At 48.0% G+C, this 13,752-nt stretch overlaps 1 protein-coding gene across 1 annotated transcript; it reads left to right on the plus strand.

The window, feature by feature from the left end:
* The first annotated feature begins 908 nt into the window (after positions 1 to 908).
* Positions 909 to 13,515, plus strand: LOC133490756 (aryl hydrocarbon receptor-like). The gene is made up of 11 exons (XM_061801206.1): positions 909 to 1,252; positions 2,569 to 2,747; positions 5,311 to 5,411; positions 5,490 to 5,579; positions 5,714 to 5,825; positions 7,369 to 7,478; positions 7,804 to 7,991; positions 8,048 to 8,157; positions 8,238 to 8,379; positions 8,769 to 9,885; positions 10,063 to 13,515. Exons 1-11 carry the CDS (start codon positions 1,110 to 1,112, stop codon positions 10,144 to 10,146), a joined length of 2,376 nt encoding a protein of 791 aa, XP_061657190.1. The 5' UTR covers positions 909 to 1,109; the 3' UTR covers positions 10,147 to 13,515.
* Positions 13,516 to 13,752: the final 237 nt, after the last annotated feature.

Genomic DNA, 13,752 nt, shown 5'->3' on the forward strand with positions numbered 1-13,752 from the left:
TGCTGTACTGTTTTTCCATTTGAGTGTTTCATATTTATGGCCTGGAAATTTTCTTCATACAAGTTTTTTTTTCATTGTAATTACAATGTTACTACGCCTTAGTTACTGACATAATCCAGGGACACCACTGTTCCATTGGGAGTAGTCCCCAGTCACAAGAAATAACCAAGCCTGCGGTGAACTTTTGGGCCAGGTCCATTTTAAGACTTAAACCCTACAAAGGATGCATTTTACCATCTTTAAAAAAAAAAAAAAAGACAAAAGGGGAGTAATCGCCTGAAAATAAAATAGCTGAAAAAAACTTGGTCTGGCAGTGGTTACAAATAGATTGACTGTTTTTATTTTGGTTTCTTCTTATTGTTATTTATTTTTTAATCATTATTTTGATTGCAATAAAACAATAACAATATGCGATATATATATATATATATATTTGTCTTTCTTGGTAAAAGTTAAATGGAAACAACTGGCCTGTTTTTTTTTTCACGTCTTCATAAATGTTTAAAATATAACCTCGGGTACTGTGCTATCAGGCTGACGATTTACAGGCTAGAAGTGGTTTTCATTGAAACATAATTTCCTGTAATTATGGCGTGTTCCGATTTAACGGACAAATTCGGATTTGGCGTCCCTGCGATTACTAGCGATCGCCTCCGGGAGGCGATGTCGTCACCACTACACCCGAAAAAAGGGGCGACAGGAAGCGACGTCACCGTCGTAGAATTTCGCTGAAAACGATGCTATTATCATATTTAAAAGTATATCAGTGCACTAGTTCCGCGAGCAAAGAATGTGTTAATGTGCTGAAAATGATAATTAGACGTGTGTTGATTTGAGCTCAAACAAAGGGAAAAGTTTGCTCCATTGAGAACTCGCGACAGAGGCGGGTGTCGAGTATCGGGAGTCGCGATTGGCTGAGGCGCAAAGGAGGACTTGCACATTCACAAGCGAGTCTTCTGGAAAACTTGGCGAGATTTTTTCGTGTTTTTTTTAATCTTGTGTTTATGTAAATGTCATTTTCCTCGACTGGCGTCGGGAGAATCGCTTCTGCGAGTCGGTTCGGGGTCCCGGCGGAGCCGCCGCCGCCGATGAGAATCCGCGACTTTTAAATGCGACTTCGGAGGACGGCGAGTCGCCTTCCTCCCCCCGCCGAAGTGAAGCCAGCTTCGCCTGTAACTCAGCCGAGCGCCGCCATGCAGGGAAATGTCGGCGTCTACGCAGTCAAGAGGAGGAAAAAGCCCACGCAGAAGAAGTACGTGATCGCCTTTTCCACTTCCAAAAACTATTTGGACAAAAAAAAAAAAAACGCGGTCGGGGAACCGGTCAACCGCGACATCTTCCCCGCGATTTACCGTAAATCGTAATACGTTCGTCATAACCACGACGCGGTCCACTTTGACTTGTCCTTGTTTGGTCATTTCCGCCCAGGTGGTCACTATTTTAGTCCAAATGGAGCTCCTCTATTCATTTCAACACAGTTCCGTGGTGCCAAGCCACTTGTTTTGCCGAAACGAAGCTCCTCAGCTCACTTCTACCAAGTTCCTCGGCTGGTTCTGAAAAGAAAGTGGAGTCGAGTGAGGCAAGGTTTTCAAGTCACTTCAAGTAGTAAAAGTAATTGGCCACGGTGGATCGTTGGCCTCGCAGTCCGATCCCGGACCCGCCTGTGTGGAGTTTGCGTGTTCTCCCCGTGCCTGCGGTTTCTTCCCGCATCCCCCCGAAAAACAAAAATTGACCCTAGGTGCGATTGTCAGTGCAGCTGTTTGTCTCAAAGTGACCCGCCATTGGCTGGCGACCAGTTCAGGGTGCACCCCGCCTCCTGCCCGTTGACAGCTGGGATAGGCTCCGGCACTTCCTGTGACCCTCGTGAGGATAAGCTGCTAAGAAAATAAATGGATGGATAAATTGCCCATAGGTGTGATTGTGAGTGCGGCTGTTTGTCTCGATGTGCCCTGCGATTGGCTGGCGACCGGTTCAGGGTGTCCCCCGCCTCCTGCCCGTTGACAGCTGGGATAGACTCCGGCATTCCTCGTGACCCTTGTGAGGATAAGCTGCTAAGAAAATAAATGGATGGATAAATTGCCCATAGGTGTGATTGTGAGTGCGGCTGTTTGTCTCGATGTGCCCTGCGATTGGCCGGCGACCGGTTCAGGGTGTCCCCCGCCTCCTGCCCGTTGACAGCTGGGATAGGCTCCGGCACTCCCGCGACCCTCTTGAGGATAAGCGGTGAAGAAAATGGATGGCCTGGACATTAAAGCAGCATTTTTCCCGGAACAATGGAGGTTATCGTTTAAAATATTATCAATGAAACAAAAGATCCATTATTATTCTTATTTATAGTTTTACTCCACCACACGCTGTAAAGTAAATTTGTGACATTCTTCAATGTATTGAAATCATATTTAAAAGAATATTCCTTTGACAGTTATTACTGCTATTTGTCAATCCCCGATTAGTTTTGCTGTGACACGAAAAGAAAAGAAAATGTTGACTGTTATTAAATCGCCATCTTAATATTTTCCATAAATGTGCTTTTTTTGCGACCGAACCCACCACGTGGTCCGCGTCCAGGGCCGCACCGCCGCCCGCCAAGACCAACGCGTCCAAGCGGCACCGCGACCGCCTCAACGTGGAGCTGGAGCGCCTGACCGGCCTGCTGCCGTTCTCCGAGGAAGTCCGCAACCGCCTGGACAAGCTGTCGGTGCTGCGCCTCAGCGTCGGCTACCTCAAAGTCAAGAGTTACTTCCGCTGTAAGTTCCGTATGAAATATCCTTTATTTAATTAAGCGCCGTCAATATTTTGCTTTCCGTCGGAACGAATGTTTGCCGTCGAGTCCTTCAAAATTTGATTTACCGTCTACATTCTTAGCGTTCATGGGGGGGGGGGGTTGTTTATTTTACCATTATTTAACATTATTTTGTATTATTTCTGTACGATTTTATTTTATGTATATTTTAAATGTCCATCCATTTTCGTAGCCGCTTATCCTCACAAGGGAAAGCTGGAGGCTATCCGAGCTAGCCTTGGGCAAAAGGCGGACTTACCCCCCCCCCCCTCCGAACTGGTTGCCAGCCAATCACAGGGCGCTGTATTCATGAATATGTCATGTCATTGGCCGAACCGCTTATCCTCACAAGGGTCGCGGGAAAGGTGGAGCCTATCCGAGCTAGCCTTGGGCAAAAGGCGGACTTACCCCCCCCCCCCCGAACTGGTCGCCATCCAATCACAGGGCGCTATATTCATATATATATATATATATATATATATATATATATATATATATATATATGTCATGTCATTAACCAAGCTGCTTATCCTCACAAGGGTCGCAGGAAAGCTGGAGCCTATCCTAGCTTGCCTCAGGCGAAAGGCGGACTATGCCCCAAACTAGTTGGCAGCCAATCACAGGGCACTATATTCGTAGATATGTCATGTCATTATTCAACCCACTTATCCTCACAAGGGTCGCGGGAAAGCTGGAGCCTATCCCAGCGAGCCTCGGGCGAAAGGCAGACTACCCCGCAAACTGGTTGCCACCTAATCACTATCCTGCTATACTCATTTATATGTCATGTCATTATCCAAGCCGTTTATCCTCACGAGGGTTGCGGGAAAAGCCACAAGTGCCCACGTTAAAACTGACATTGAAGTCGAGATATTTACAAATAAAGACGGTACACAGAGAGTTTAACGCTAGCACCGCCGTGCTAACGCTAGCGCCGCCGCGCACCCTAATGCTAACGCTAGCGCCGCACTAACTAAAAAACATACTGGTAAAAATCCCAGAGACGCGCTAGCAACCGGTAAAAGTCACTTCCTCGGCACATATATTCCACCGGTCTCACTTTTACCTTTTCCGCGCTAGTGCCCCCTTGCGGCCGTAAGAAAAAAAATGCACAAATTAGCCGCATCGCCGCATAAACTGGTTGCGGTTTTTGACGGTATTTGTCTGCTCCTTTCTAATTGATTTTGAATCATATGCGTGTTATGACAAATGAACTTTTTGTCTGCATACGCTGCCGCGTGGATTTTGGATGCGGCGCGGACGTCCGACGCCGTCTCCGGCGAACGGACCCGGTCCTGTCGAACTCGGGAGTCGGAAGTCGTCCGGCGGCGAAAACAAACGGGAGGATTCTCGCCGCTCCTCGACCGACACGTCAGGGTAAATTCCTCGGAGATGAGCGGCCCGTCCAGCGAGGGGGTGGGGGGGGGGTCGAGGGAGTCGCTTTGCGTGCCGCACAGTCATCACCGTGAGGGGAAAGGAAAAGGAGGTATTGTGGAACCGATCGGAGATTAGATTAAGCCCAAAAGTGGGCCTCCTCATTCGTCCCTAACCACAAAAACTTTTCATTTATTCATATTTACAGCAAACGCCCGTCGGTCATCCCGCGCGCGCTCAATTTGCGGACTGTTTTTTGTTGTTGTTGTTGTTGTTGTTTACGGCATTTTTTTGCAGGAGATACCGATCGAGGAACACCAAAAAAAAATCTACAAATAAACGACGCCGCGCCTTTAAAACGAGTTCGCAATTGCATATCGATAGCGGCCTGAATCACCGACGGTGTGCTTCATGAACCCAATGTTATGTACATATATATATATAGATACATACATATATTCAGTTATGAAATTATTCAATATAAAGAAACCGCCTTCACGTGAGGCTCGTCAATAGTGTTAGCGAACATGCTAGGTCAAAGTAAAACAGGCACTCGCACTTTACACAAACAATAAATTATTAGTTATTTCCACATTTTTCATACAGTAATAAACAAGCAAATTGTAATTGTTCTTCTCGAACTGGCCGCGAAACCGGACAATTTACAGAGATTCCACCAGAGGGAGCCAAAGTGTTCACTGTTTTGTTTTGCGGTGATCACCAAAACAGGAACTGGATTGAGATTTTCAGCGGATGTCGGAGATTAGGTTACATCCATCCATTTTCTTTGCCGCTTATCCTCACGAGGGTCGCGCCGGAGCCTATCCCAGCTGTCAACAGGGAGGAGGCGGGGTACACCCTGAACTGGTCGCCGGCCAATCGCAGGGCACATAGAAACGAACAACCAATCGCACTCACAATCACACCTTGGGGCAATTTAGAGTGTCCAATTAATGTTGCATGAGTGCCCGGAGAAAACCCACGCAGGCGGGGCCGGGATCGAACCCGGGACCTCAGAACTGCGAGGCCAACACTTTTACCATCTGACCCACCGTGCCGCCCAAAAAAAAAAAAAAAATGTGCCAATTCGTGAATTTTCATCTCATCTCCGGAGCACCGATGGTCAATTTCCAAAATGACAATTTTTTTCGCAGCGCGCCCCAGGAACGGAACGCCGCTCCCGCCCCCCGACGGCGCCACCAAGTCGGCGTCGCTGGACGGCGTCCGCCTCTCCGAGGGCGAGCTCCTCCTCAAGGTACGGCGGCGTTTTGCCCGCTTGGGCCGTTGCCCTTCGCCCCTAATTGTCACGCCCCCTTTCGCCCGTCTCTTGTAGTCGCTCAACGGCTTCGTCTTGGTGGTGACGGGCGACGGCACCATTTTTTACACTTCGCCCACCATTCAGGACTTCCTGGGCTTCCATCAGGTCACATGCTACACATGCTGAAAATGAACACAGGAGGCTTTTGCCATCCCCCACCCCCCACAAATATGAAAAAAAAAAAAAAAAAAAGTCATTTTTTGCACAATCTCATCCCCTCCGCTCGGTGTTCTCCTCAGTCCGACGTGGTGCAGCAGAGCGTCTTCCACCTCATCCACATCGACGACAGAGAAATGTTCAACTGCCAGCTGAAGCTGGGCGTCCACCTCAGCGAAACCGGACCGGACGCCAGTGAGTTCCGGGACGTGCGCAATATCGATTACCGTCATTCCCGGCACCTGATTATAAGCCTGACCCAGTACATTTGGAAAGGAAATACCATTTGGTACATAAATAAGCCGCAAGTGCCCACATTGACGCTACACAAGAGTTTTCTCAGTTTTAATAACTTAGCTTAGCGTAACACAGAAACAACACGATAGCACGAACAGGGCTAGTTAAAAAAATAAATAAAATAAGCATACCGGTAAAGTAGCAACACGGTAGCACAGCACTAATGGGAGGAGTTAAAAAAAACATACCTAAATCACTGAGACGTGCCAGTAACACATCAGCAACACACGAGCAAGGTGCTAACGCTAGCATGGCGCTAACGAGGCTGGTTTTAAAAATCACTGAGACACGCCAGTAACACAGCAGCAACACGCTAGCACGGGGCGAATGCTAGCATGGTGCTGACAAGGCCGGTTAAAAAAAACAGTAAAAATCACAGAGAAACGGCAGTAACGCAGCGCTAACAAGTGGGGTATAAAAAAACCTAAATTACTCTGAGACGCAGCAGTAACACAGCAGCAACATGCTAACGCAGCGCTAACAGGGCCAGTTAAAAAACAAAACATACCGGTGAAAATCACTGAGACGCAGCAGTAACACAGCAGCAACACGCTAGCACAGCACTAACGCTAGCGCAGCGCTAACAGGGCCGATTAAAATAAAACATACCGGTAAAAGTCGCTGAGACGGGGGAGTAACACAGCAGCAACATGCTAACGCGGCGCTAACCGGGCCAGTTAAAAAACAAAACATACCGGTGAAAGTCACTTAGACGCAGCAGTAACACAGCAGCAACACGCTAGCACAGCACTAACGCTAGCGCAGCGCTAACAGGGCCGATTAAAATAAAACATACCGGTAAAAGTCGCTGAGACGGGGGAGTAACACAGCCGCAACATGCTAACGCGGCGCTAACAGGGCCAGTTAAAAAACAAAACATACCGGTGAAAATCACTGACACGCAGCGGTAACACAGCAGCAACACGCTAGCACAGCACTAACGCTAGCGCAGCGCTAACAGGGCCGATTAAAATAAAACATACCGGTAAAAGTCGCTGAGACGGGGGAGTAACACAGCAGCAACATGCTAACGCGGCGCTAACCGGGCCAGTTAAAAAACAAAACATACCGGTGAAAATCACTGACACGCAGCGGTAACACAGCAGCAACACGCTAGCACAGCACTAACGCTAGCGCAGCGCTAACAGGGCCGATTAAAATAAAACATACCGGTAAAAGTCGCTGAGACGGGGGAGTAACACAGCAGCAACATGCTAACGCGGCGCTAACCGGGCCAGTTAAAAAACAAAACATACCGGTGAAAGTCACTTCCTGTGCACATATATTCCACCGGTCTTTCCGCTCGAGTGCCTCCCTGTTAGAAAAAAAAATCACAAATTAGCCGCATCAGCCGCAGGGTTGAAACGGAGTGAAAAAAGTCGCTGCTAATTGTCGGGAAATTACAGTGCCGTTACCTATTTTCTCTTTTCTGCCGTTAAAGCGGCCAAGAGCAACTCTCAGAGTCTCCAGACCCCGGAGAACGCCTTCTTCCTGGAGAGGAGCTTCTGCTGTCGCCTCCGTTGCCTCCTGGACAACACGTCTGGATTCTTGGTGATTAATACATTTTTTTTTCTTTACCTCTGACTCGCGAGGTCCAAGTTTACTGTCACAATAAACATCAAACAAAGAGAATTACACATGATGTATTTGAAGCCATCTCATATTTTTAAATTTGCTTAGGTTAATGCTAATGATGCTAAACACCAGACAGGCTAACAAATAGCATCTTGTTAACACTGTCACCATGCTATGAGTTACGTAGCAGACACGGCTATCGTCACGGAAACCACATTGGGATTTACCGTTCCGTGATAAACCGAACTAGAGCCCTAGCTTAGATCTAGTTCTTTAGTCCTTCACGCCCTTCATCCTCCAGGCCTTAAAATTCTCCGGGCATCTGAAGTATCTCCGGGAGGACGCGGGCCCCGAGGGGAACCCTCTGCTGGGCCTGTTCACCATCGCTACGCCCATCCAGCCGCCGCCCGTCATGGAGATCCGCACCAGGACGCTCATTTTCCAGACCAAGCACCGGATGGACTTTGCCCCCATGGCCGTGGACACCAGGTACTGAAATTGTTATAGATTGAAATTTCATTATTCCACAAATGTGGTTTTGTCAGGGGCAAACTGGTCTTGGGTTACTCGGAGACCGAGTTAATCACACCGGGTTCCGGCTACCAGTTTGTGCACGCCGCCGACATGATGTACTGCGCCGACAACCACCTCAAGAGTACGTTGCCGAGTCTCAGCCGCAAGACGTCTTTTCCCCCGACGGTATTTTCAGACTTGTACTTTGTCCTCCGGCCGCAGTGATCAAGACTGGAGACAGCGGCTTTACTTTCTTCCGGCTGCTCACCAAGACGGGCCAGTGGTTGTGGGTACAAGCCACCGCCCGCGTGGTCTTCAAAGACGGACGGCCCGACTTCATCATCGCCCGCCAGAAGCCTCTAACGTGAGCCACCGTCAAAAATTCCGGATCGGAATCGGGTTTGACCGGAGAGTAGGTTGGTCCTTGAGCAGAGGGTAACTTGAGAATGTTCCAAGGACAGAAAAGTGAAGAACTTTTAAATTTGATCCAGAACCACATCCAAAATCTAGATCCGAATCATAACTCTAGATTCGCATCCATAGTCATCCTCTTGTGATCTGGATCCTCGTTAAGACCACCAGCATACCTCCAAAAAAACCTAAACAAGTTTGGAATTTGATATGTAGGTCGATCACTGAAGCTTGTGATCGTGATCCAGGTCCAGTTTGAAAATCTAAATCCAGATAATGATTATGTTAGATTTGGATGAATATTGACAGGATTTCTGGGAAGTGAACAAACATTTCTCACAGGAATGAAGAGGGAGAGGAATACCTGCAGCAGAGAAGACACCAACTGCCCTTTAACTTAGCCACGGGAGAAGGTGTCCTGTATGATCTGTCCCTGGATGCCTTCACCGTCCCAGGTTCTGCGGGCACCGGGGAGCCCCTGGCGGAAAATCATCTGGATCCCAGCTCCATCCTGGGATCCTTACACCGCCAGGACCGCTCACTTTATTGCCAGAAGCTGCTCCCCCAAGCCCCCGTTTTCTCTCGCATAGACGAGACGGATCTGGATCAGCCTCTGGATCGAGCCTTCGCAGACAGCCACGCTCTGCTCAGCGTTCCGGGTCAGCTGGAAGAGACGCCCGGTTCCGGGGGCTACAGCGCGGACCCCATGCTGGACTCGCTGGAGCAGATCTTGAGAGACCTAGGCGAGGGCGGTCTTGACGGTCTAGAGGTGGAGCGGCGCGAGGTGAGAGACTGGGAGAACACGCTGCTCAGGATGAACCAAGACCGAGACCTGGATCAGATCCTGGCCAACGACGTCTTCTCCTACGTGGAAGAGGCCCTCGGGATAAAAACCTCGGGAGAGGACAAAACTCTTCTACATTCTCCGAACTCTTCGCGGCCGTTCGACTGCGGACAGGAAGTTCTTCCCGGCATTTTGTTTTCCGGTGTATCTCCCTCTCCCGACGCTCATGTGGGACGTTGGTTGGCGAGCAGCAGTCCTCACCAACAAGGGATTCCCACGCGGTCCTGCCGCTTTGAAACAGCATGTCCACCTCCAATGATGAGTTCTAACACTCAGCTACAGGGGGGCCACTCCAGTCCGTCCCAACAAGCCGCGTGGCCTCGTCCCCACGCGGACTCGACGGGCCCGCAGTTGTCCGGCAGCTGCATGTACGAACAGCTAGCGAACTCCGGCCCTCCTCCCCCGGTCAGTGGGCTCGCCCACTTTGAGGCGCCGAACACCGGCTTCTCTCTGCCGCATGTGGTCAGGGGAGCCTGGCCCTCCCCCACCGCCGTCGGCCAAACGCAACCTCCCCCGTTCGGCGACATGTCCGAGGCGGGAGTTTCCCGACCCGAACGTCCACCAGAAAACGGAACATCGCAGTCCAGTTTCTTCTGCTGGAACAGTCAAGGTCAGGTAAGTGGAACAAACAAGCACGGCTAACTCCGGTTCTTTGATGACTCTGTGGATTATTTCCAGTCATCGTCTTTATTTTGGTTTTGCTATGTCGCGACTATCACGAAAAGCCGGCATGTGACTTGACGGATCCAGGAGATGAAGTGAGTCTCCTTGTGCATTTTTCCCCTTCCGCAGATGCCCCAAGTTCACTTGAACCCGTACGTCTGCTCGGTGCATCCCCCCGGGGGCATCGACTTTTCCCAAAACGCCGGCCCCTGACCCCCACCCAGAACCCCGTCGCTCAGAATGCCGCCCGAAACCTTGCCCGCCTCTCGGAGAGGAAACAAAACCTTCTCATTTCAATGGGACTGAATCGCTGCTCCGCTTTGTACATCGATTTCCGATGAGGTGGCCACGGTTTTAGGATTCCCTTGTCCGCCATCCTGTGTGTCACTACCGGTAATTGGAAACCCATCTATATGTCCGCCATCTTGTGTGTTGAAAGACTCCAAAGTCATGTACAGAAAAATTCAGCAGGGTAAAATCAATCAATCAATCAATCAAGCAAGCAAGCAAGCACTTATATATCGTTTATATATTCTCGTTATTTTTGAAAAAAATTATGTCAAGCTTTTTATTTTTTAAAGGTAATAAGGGAAAAAAGTTTTTGTTGTGGCCGGCGGCCCTGTGTCCGCACTTAGATAGATCCGCCCCTGCACTGGACAGCACCCGATCATGTCTCCCCAATCGGAACCAGAACATTTTAAAACAGTTACCGTAATTTCCGGCCTGCAAGCCGCGACTTTTTTCCCGCACGCTGTCAACCCTGCGCTTTATGCGGTGATGCGGCTAATTTGTGCGGGGCAACTCGAGCGGAAAAGGTAAGAATGCGACCGGTGGAATATATGTGCCGAGGAGGTGACTTTTACCGGCCCTGTTAGCGCTGGGCTAGCGTTAGTGCTGTGCTAGCGTGTTACTGGCGTGTCTCTGATATTTATCAGTAAGTTTTATTTTAACCGGCCCTGTTAGCATCAGCGCTAGCACAGCGCAAGCATTAGCCCTAGTTTTAGCGTGGCGCTAGCTCTAGCGGAGCGCTGTCGTCAAACTCTTTATCTGTTCCGTCTTTGTAAATATCTCGTGTTTCAGTGTCAGTTTCAATGTGGGCACTTGCGGCTTTTACACGGATGCGGCGTATCTATGTACCAAATGGTATTTCCTTTACAAATGTACTCGGCGAGGCTTGTAACCAGGTGCGCCCTGTAGGCCGGGAATTACAGTACTTGAATATCATCAACATGACACCGTATTCGTCGCAAATCACACTCGCAGCAGAAAGCGGAAGTTACCAAAAGAAGCTGGCAAAAATGATCTTTTTTCACCGCAGTGTTATGAAGACAAAGTTGTAAATAGTTAATTTGCATTTAAAGTGCAGTATTTCATTTTTCGTCGGCCATATTTCTCATGTTTCCCCAAATGTTGTTGTTATTGTTGTTGCATTACGGCCGCAAATGGTCCCCCGACCCGTAGTGTGGACACCCGTGATCGAGATATGGATAATTGCGATATGGCTGTCATTTCAAAGCATCGCTCTAAAATTCCGTGCCGCTTTGGTCTGACATTTATGTTGTTTATAGACAAAACAAAACCAAAAAAAAGTGAAGTGCTGTAAATACTTTCCGGATCCTGTGTATAGAAATTATGTATTTATATTTACAATTCTGTTTAACACGAACTGATACAAGACAATCTTTCTAAATTTTGCCTTCAGAGGAACTTTTTAAGCTAAGTCGCTAACACTCAAAAAGACAGAAAGTTGTCGAAATTGGGCGCACACCCCCTTTTTTCCCCCCACCCCTGAAATTTTCTCCCGACGGCGGAGTATTGAAAACTGTAAAACGCGGGAGTCGAAAAGTTGAAAAACTTGTCAAGCGGGAGGAAGCCGAGCCGACCCCCGCCCCCCCAGTTTGAAAACCGCCGGCGTGCCCAGGACGTGTCGTCGCGTCGGTGATGATTGGCGGCGCTCGGGCAGCTCAACTTCATCACCAAACGTGGACGTCGACGTGATTTCTGCCAATTAAGTTTTGTCCTTGATTTGTATTTTTGCTTTTCTAATAAACGCCACCGAGTGGACGGAGCAAGCGGTCTCGACGGGTCGGTTCTGTGACTTCGCGCCAATGGCGAATCGTTCGTACAATTTACAGGACCCGAAGAGCAGATACTGTACTACTATGTACTATTTCGACTACCTGCTGTTGGCAAATTGGAAGGCATCAATAGCAAGTAGGTGACATGCGAGGGAATATTTCTACTGCACTTTTTTTTTTTTAAATGTAAATTAGTAGTAGTAGTAGTAGTATCAAATAGTTCCTTTTTTTTTTTCCTACTAGCAAAAGGAGTTACTATTTGTTGTAGTAGTTTTTTAATTCCTGGTTTTCCCAAAAATAACCCAGGGCAAGTTGGTAACCATGCGTACTTTTCAGAATGACAAATGCCGATACAATACAATTTGTAGTATCGTAATTTCCGGCCTACAAGCCGCCCCTTTTTTCACACGCGTTTTATGCTAATTCATGCATTTTTTTCTAACGGCCGCAAGGGGGCACTTGAGCGGGAAAGGTAAGAATGAGACCTGTGGAATGAATATATGCGCCGAAGAACTAACTTTAACCGTCCCTGTTAGTGCTGCGCTAGCCTTAGCGCTGTGCTAGCGTGTTGCTGCTGTGTTACTGGCGCGTGTCTGTGATATTTACCAATAAATTTCGTTTTAACCAGCCTTGTTAGCTTTAGAACAGTGCTAGCATCAGAGCCAGCTTTAGCGCGTTGCCAGCGTTAGTGCGGTGCTAGTGTTAGTGCTGGCTTTAGTGTGGCGCTAGCGTTAGCGCTAGCATTATTGCGGTGCTAGTGTTAGTGCTAGCTTTAACGCGGCGCTAGCGTTAAACTCTTTGTGTACCATCTTTCTTTGTAAATATCTCGTGCTTGAATGTGGGCACTTGCGGCTTTTACACAGATGCGGCGTACGTATGTACCATTTCCTTTACAAATGTACTCGGTGAGGCTCATAACCAGGTGCGCTCTGTAGGCCGGGAATTACGGTACTACTTTTAGCCGATGGTAAAGCGTAAAAGTTGTGTTGCGGAAATAAAAAGCATAACGTCACATCTGAAATTAAAATGAGAAAAATCTAAAAAGGAGCTGCGACACGTCTCATGTGGTGTGTGTACTTTTGCGCTCAGTCTATTTTAAAATGCCAGTGCGCTAACGTCCCCCCCCCCGATCCGCTTTGTCTATGAATGGTAATGTGGTTATTAATAATAAATGGGCCGTGAAAATATAATCAATTCCTCACGTCCTTCTCAGACATTTTCACATCGACTTAATCTGCGGTCGGCGATTTAAAATGCATGAAATGTTCATTTTCTGGGGTTGGTTAGGAATGATGCAAGAGAAAATCTGTCCTTGAAATATGGAGACAGATGAAATATTTAGCAACGGGCAGACCGATATGATTTCTAATATCGCTGCTGTCATTTTGAATTGGAATTACATTTTTTTTTTCACTCACCTCGCAAAGACAGTTTCACTCATTAACTTGGAATTCGGTAGGTGTGTCTATCTATCATGCGTAGATCCACAAAAAAAAAAAAAGAATTAAGAAGCCACTTAAAAATGATTAAAAATTGAATCTGCCATTTTGGTTTTTGAGACAGCCATTCCAAGACCCTGTCCTACGGTCTAAACCCTTTTCCCGAAGATTTTTTTCCAATGGCTACCAAAATTTGAACAATAAACACTATGAAAATGGACATGAGTTTTTGTCATTGTGTGTGGGCGGAGCTTGTCAGCCAAGTTTGACCCGTCATCAAAACTCAGAACTCGGCTCCGCAA

This window comes from Syngnathoides biaculeatus, chromosome 17, assembly GCF_019802595.1.
Source record: "Syngnathoides biaculeatus isolate LvHL_M chromosome 17, ASM1980259v1, whole genome shotgun sequence".
Lineage (NCBI taxonomy): Eukaryota > Metazoa > Chordata > Actinopteri > Syngnathiformes > Syngnathidae > Syngnathoides > Syngnathoides biaculeatus.

Coding starts and splice junctions, on each gene's coding strand:
- LOC133490756 (XM_061801206.1), top strand. CDS start 1,110: ATGCGACTTCGGAGGACGGCGAGTCGCCTTCCTCCCCCCGCCGAAGTG. Junction 7,992..8,047: donor CCCATGGCCGTGGACACCAG/GTACTGAAATTG, acceptor TGGTTTTGTCAG/GGGCAAACTGGTCTTGGGTT. Junction 8,380..8,768: donor GCCCGCCAGAAGCCTCTAAC/GTGAGCCACCGT, acceptor CATTTCTCACAG/GAATGAAGAGGGAGAGGAAT.